The sequence below is a fragment of the Cricetulus griseus genome (assembly GCF_003668045.3).
Source record: "Cricetulus griseus strain 17A/GY chromosome 1 unlocalized genomic scaffold, alternate assembly CriGri-PICRH-1.0 chr1_1, whole genome shotgun sequence".
NCBI lineage: Eukaryota > Metazoa > Chordata > Mammalia > Rodentia > Cricetidae > Cricetulus > Cricetulus griseus.
This window is the reverse complement of record NW_023276807.1, coordinates 221115892-221122305: the sequence shown is the minus strand read 5'-3', so window position 1 is coordinate 221122305 and position 6414 is coordinate 221115892. Positions and strand designations below refer to the sequence as shown.

Here is a 6414-nt window from a genome sequence, read left to right as displayed (position 1 = left end):
ATGGGCGGGGAGGTGGGGGGAGCTTGGCAGTTTGGCTGGGAGTCTTACACAGGATCCTAGGGCTTGAACTGGGCAGGAGGAAGTGGCTAAAACCAGGCTTGACACTTGAGTGGAACATCTAGCTTGATGCTCCAGGCAAGGCGGGAGAGTAGGCAGGGCTGTGTCCAGAAGTGGGCGTGGCATGGCGTTGTGGAGCGTAGCGGGGGCGGTGCTGAGTCTGGAGACTCTAATCTTTGGTCCCCCAGCCACCCTCTCCGGTCAAGGCCGAAGCCTTCTGACTGTGTCCGCTCAGCTCTGCAGCCCTGGCCGCCATGGCGCTGCGTGTGGCAGCGTTCGACCTTGACGGAGTGCTGGCCCTTCCCTCTCTCGCTGGCGCCCTCCGACGCAGCGAGGAGACCCTGGAGCTGCCCAGGTAAGGGGATCCGCGCTGGGTCTATGTTACAGGTGGGCAGTCCCCAGCCGCCGAGTGCCCTGCCTACACGTCCAGCCCAGGTTTCAAATTGCTTGGCAGGTGAGCTTGGGCAAGATCAAAATCATTGCCTGGTACTAAAATGCCAGTGTGCACGAGTAGATCCGTTGCCCTTCTAAATGCTAAGTAATTAAACCTAGGAGAAAAAAAAAAAAGTCAAAATCGCCCTTTGCAAACGAAGGAGATACTCAGCCATTTGCTACCGGTTTAATTCTATTGAACTGGATCTTTAAAATACCCGCTGAGACTTACAGAAAGTTCTGTCCAAAAGCTAGCATTACAGGAGAGCTAGCCCAAGGGCAATTTAGAGAAATGGCCCACCGCCTGAGGACCTGGGAGGTAGTTGCTAACAACAGAAACTAATGGCTCGCTTTCAAATGGGGGAGGGAGAAAGCAGGGGCCTGTAGAAAACTGTCTGGGAAAAACAAAACAAAACATATCAATATATCCAGACATGGGGCTGGAGAGTATGCTATAGTTAAGAACATGTTCTTTGAGAGGACCTACATTCGATTTTCAGCCACCATGTCAGGAGGCTCCAGGGGCTCTGACGCCCCCTTCTGGCCTCCTAGGGCTCTTGTACTCACAGATGCACACACAGACACACCTACTTTAAAAAGTAATAAAAATAAATATTTTAAAGATCCAGACGTTACTAATTGTTTGTGAGCTCACGAATGATTTCCCCTTTCCATTTACACACATCTTATAATCAGAAAGGAGGAAAGCGTATTTATTTTTAAAAATTAAAAAGGAGGAAATGTTACTCTGGTAGGACTCAAAGAAAAGAAGGAAGAGGTAATTCCAAATAACCACTGAGAGGAAGCGGCATAGTGGCAGCTTTGTGATCTGGAGATCTGATGCTTCTAGAATTCTTATAACACTAACAGGGCTTAACCTTTATTCTTTATAAAGGAGGCTCAACACCTAGAACAGCAGTTCCCAACCTGTGGGTAGCGACCATTGGAAAACGCGTATTTCCGATAGTTTTAGGAACTGAGACGCCGGGCGTTGGTGGCGAATGCCTTTAATCCCAGCACTCGGGAGGCAGAGGCAGGAGGATCTCTGTGAGTTCAAGGCCAGCCTGGTCTACAGAGCGAGTGCCAGGATAGGCTCCAAAACTACACAGAGAAATCCTGTCTCAAGAAAACAAAAAACAAAAAACAACAACAAAAAAGAATTCGCTTATGAAGTAGCAACAGAAATAATTTTATGGTTGGGGGTCACCACTATATGAAGAACTGTATTAAAGGGTCGAAGCATTAGGAAGGTTGAGAACCACTGCTCTAAACCCAGGAACCTTCTCAGATGTGGAGAGCAGGGCATGGCAGGGAGATTCCCTTGCTTGATCATACAGTAGCCTCAGTGACTCTGAGAACAACGTTCCAGTGTAGTAGTTTCCTCCCTCTCTGCCTCCCTGTGGCATTGTAGCTTCTTTGGCTGCTGTTCTAGAAAAGTATCTGACCAGGGTGAATAAATAAAATGTATCAGCAACTGAGAAACAAAAATAAACTATTGACCACGAAGTCCACCATCAAATGGACACACAACAGTTTAGTAGATTTTGACAGAGAACTATATTTGAAAATGAAAAGTCACCTATTTCCCAACCTACTTCCCAGCTCTGCTTGACCAATAGGAGGCATGAAGAAGGAATAGTGTGTGTGTGTGTGTGTGTGTGTGTGTGTGTGTGTGTGTGTCCATTCCCATTTTTATGTGAGGGTATGGATGGATGTTTTGTGTGTGTAGGTGCACAGGTATGTGCTTGTTTAACTGTCTTTTTAGTCATCTATCCTGTAAAATAAGACATTGCCTTTCACAGGGGATTTTGAGTGAAGATTAAATTAGCTTATATGTAAAGTGGATGGGCAGCTGTGTTCTTGATACATGCCATTATTTATAGAAGTTCTCCATGTCTACAGAGTGATACACTGAGCATAACACTTGATGGTATTCTCACACAGTTCCTTTGTGACCATGGTTAGGGTTGTGCCTGGTGGGGGCAGGGGGGCAGCATAGAAGAGGCTATGGCAAAACTAGCTGAACAGGAGAGGCCAGAGAGCTGGCTTTGAGTTTGTTTACCCATGAGATGTGTGGGCTAATCGTGTAGGTTTCAGAAAGTGAAGAAAAAGCATCTTCCATGCACTAGGTATTTTCAACATGCTTGCCTGCAGATATAAGAATTCCATCCACACAAGCAACCAAAGCTCAAACTCACAGCCACGCCCTGAGAAGTACGAAGTTCTTAGAAATTTTCTTGTGTCTCTTATTATTTGCTTCTGTTTTGTTTTTGTTGTATTTGTGTGGGGGTATTTTGTCTGTGTGTATATCTCTGTACCTTGTGCATGCCTGGTGTCCATGGAGGCCAGAAGAGGGTGTCAGGTCCTTTAGAATTGGAGTTCTAGGTGGTTCTAAGCCATCATGTAGGTGCTGAGAATCTAACAAAGGTCCTCTGGAAGAGCAGCTGGTGCTCTCCAGCTCCTCTTGTATCTCTTGATTCACCAGTTTCATTTTCTGTCAATGACAGAGGGCCTTGCCAGCAAGCACAACAACCTGAATTCCATCTCCAGGACCCACATGGTAGAGGAGAGAACTAACTCCCTCTGACCCATACATGTGCACTGTGGCATGTGTGTGCAAGTGCACACACATATACATAAATAAATGTAATAAAAAGTAGAGTTCATGTTTTTCAATGGCAAGAATAGTCTTGTTGTATCAAATTGCTTCTACTTCAAAATAAGCCTGGCTTGCTCTTACTGTATAAATGTAGCAAGGTCTTATTGCAGCCCTGCTATTCCTGTGTGTTCTTCTGTAGTCAATCCCCATTTTCCAGGCAGAAACAAGTAATTTCCTTAGTTTCCCTATCTCGCTCATATACTACAGCTCCCCGCTTACCTGTCACTGTGAGTCTCCTAAAGGTGGGATTGTTATTTCCCCATCTTTTACATCACAGATGGTAGCACACAGCCATGCATGCCTTAGGTGTCTAATAAAATCTTGTGCTGTCTGACTGCACGCTGGTTCTTAAAACTTCAGATAAAGGGCTTGAGGGATGTCACGGAGGAGAAGGCAGTGCCCTGTTGCTGGACTGAGATGGCATTTGCATTGCTTTACTAAGAACTATTGAATGTCAAGCTAAAAACATGCAAATTTGATGTCTATTGTACCTTAGTAAGATTGTTCAGAAAATACTGCTGGCAGAAATGTAACAGAACCAATACTAGTATGTGGAAGCTGGGCAAGGCCACAGATCTCAGGTACCGGTCTTTTATAGATGCTCAGAGTTGATGATTATACCTGAAAGAGGGTTAGTCTGGTTTTGTTTTTTTTTCTTGTTTTTGTTTTTTAAATACTTCTGTATAGTCAGAAACAAAATTCCCAAGTAGAAAATAATTGTTCTTCTACTTGGGGATGGTAAATAGTTGCAAGGGGTTTGGCAGTTGCAGCTGATAATAGACAAGGTGTGTTCGTTAGTCAGGGTTGCCAACAGCACAGACTGGCAGGTTTAGCAGGGGAGTATTCCTGGAGGGCAGAAGGCCAAGATCAAAGTTTCAGCAAAGCTGATCTTCTAGTTTCTTTTCTTTTGCTGTGATAAACACCATGGCAACAAGCAACTTGTCGGGGAAAGAGTTTGTTTGGTTTATAGGTTACAGTTCGTCATCTAGGGAAGCCAGGGCAGGAGCTCAAAGCAGGACCCTGGAGGCAGAAACTGGAGCAGAAAGAATAGAGGAGTGCTGCTTACTGGCTTGCTATGCTTGACTTTCTCAGCTACTGTTCTTATACAACCCAGGGATGGTCTTCCCACAGTAGGTTGGACTTTCACACATCAATCATTAACCAAGAAAATACTCCACAGACATAACAACAAATCAGTCTGGTGGAGACAATTCCTGACTGGAATGTTCTCTACCCAGATGTGTCTAGATTTGTGCCGATTTGACAAAAACTAACTGCCCTGTGTCAATGTTGACACACAAGATTATCACTTTAAGTAATACCCCTTTCACGGCTTGCACCCAAGCTCTCCATGTTAATATTACAGTATAAAATATAATCTGACTTTTTAAAGTCCCAACACTTAGAAGTTCAAGATCTCTTTAAAAATCAAAAGTTTCTTAACTGTGAGCTCCTATAAAGTTAAAAACAAGTTATATACTTTCTTATTCCAAGAGAGAAGAACCAGAGAGTACAGTTACAATTAGATCAAAGAAAACACAAACTCCAGCAGTGTAAATAGCTCAGTGCCTGACATCTTGGACTCACTCATGATTTTCTGGGCTTCAATGGGCTTAAACAATCTACTTTCCCAGTGCTGTCTGCTACAGCACACAGTTTATCTCATAGGCTCAGGCTGGCTCCACTCCACACTTATACTGTCCTAGGTAGATGTACCATGGTCCTGGAACTTCTAATATGCTGGAGCCTCCACTACAATGGAAGCTGGTCTCCCTGGTGACCCTGCCATACAGTACTGAGGCTCACCTGTTTTCCATGACCCCTTTAATCCTTCAGCTTTCATGTCATCAAAACTAACAGCACCTGGGAGACTCATGCTCATTGCCAAGCTTGGCTGCCAGTATGAGATGCACCCTTGCCCTTCCCTGACCCCAGTCAAAGCTTCTGAGTGCTGACCCTGTTGAAATACCTTCCAGAAGATTTAACCTCAGTGATTCTGGTCTCTTGATAATAATATCTGATTCTTCATCCCCAGCTGACCAGAAACCACAGGTTCTTAATCAAAAATATCATACTTTATTTGTGACAGTTGGTTACCTCCAACAAATCTCTCCATGACCTGAAGCTAGCACCATCTCTGTGTGCCCAGTCATGTTCATGCTGTGTGTGTCTGAATAGTCTCTTTTTATTAGACTACCAATCATGTTAAATTAGGACCTCATTACCTTCATTATCACTTTAAAGATCCCTCCTCTAAATATAGCCTCATTGTGAAGTACTGGAAGGTAGAATTTCAGTGTGGGGATTTTGAAGGAGAGCTATTTCAGTCCTTAACACAGGAAATAATTTTAGAAATCAGAGATTAAGATAAAATGGGAACTATATGTACATAATAAATACCAGGAGAAAATTGCTCTTTTTGAAGAATGTGAGCTAAGGATGGCTTCATGTGAATAAACTTGACCTTGGCTTACATCTTTCTGTCCTTTCTGACAATAGTGTGTCTGTGAATATAAATGGCAACTGTCTGTCCCTGCTATGGGATACATGATGAAGCCATCAGAGAGCTGGTGATGGTGATGTTCCTTGTGTCTTCCAGAGGATTCCTGACTGATCTTTTCCAGAAGGAATGCCCAGAGGGACCCAATGAGCAACTCATGAAAGGGAAGATCACATTTTCTCAGGTGAGAGGACACTGTGTAGACCCCTTGGGAGGCTCTCTGCTTTATTGTGTTTCAACACTGACCTTCAACTCACCATGGACAGGATCATGTCTTCTTGAGTCATGTATCCTCCTACCCTCCATAACTTACAAAGCAGTAAGACATTGGGCAGTGTGTTTAGGACTGGACTGGAGTCTGTCTGGGCCAATCTGAGGGGCATTTCAAGCCCTGAGGAACTGTGACAGGAAACATGTCAACAAGAGTAGCTATTTCAGGACACTGCCACTGGAACCATTAACTCAATAATTACAGAGGAGGGGACTTTGGAGTCAGGGACTGGGTTCTGACTGAATCTATAGATCCTACTTACATATCAAGACCACAGCAAGTTACTTAACCTCTCAAAAACCTCCATTGTGTTATCAATAAGATGGGTGATGACACCACCTATGTCCAAGTGATTGTGAACCTTGGAATACTTAGTGCAGTGTTTCACTCAGTCAGAGCTCAGTAAAAGAGTTGGTCCTGGTACTAAATTCTCAATTACTTTCTAATAAGGTAGTCAGAATGTAATACCACTTGATTCTCAATTAGTGTGTCTAT

At 43.9% G+C, this 6414-nt stretch overlaps 1 protein-coding gene across 2 annotated transcripts in view; it reads left to right on the top strand.

The window, feature by feature from the left end:
* Nucleotides 1-311: 311 nt before the first annotated feature.
* Ephx2 (epoxide hydrolase 2) overlaps nt 312-6414 on the top strand; it is a 38315-nt gene continuing 32212 nt past the window's right edge. For both annotated transcript variants that reach the window (XM_027390292.2, XM_035452801.1), the window contains exons 1-2: nt 312-412; nt 5748-5832. In XM_027390292.2, coding sequence (XP_027246093.1) covers nt 312-412; nt 5748-5832 — 186 coding nt within the window. The remainder of the gene's footprint in view (nt 413-5747; nt 5833-6414) is intronic.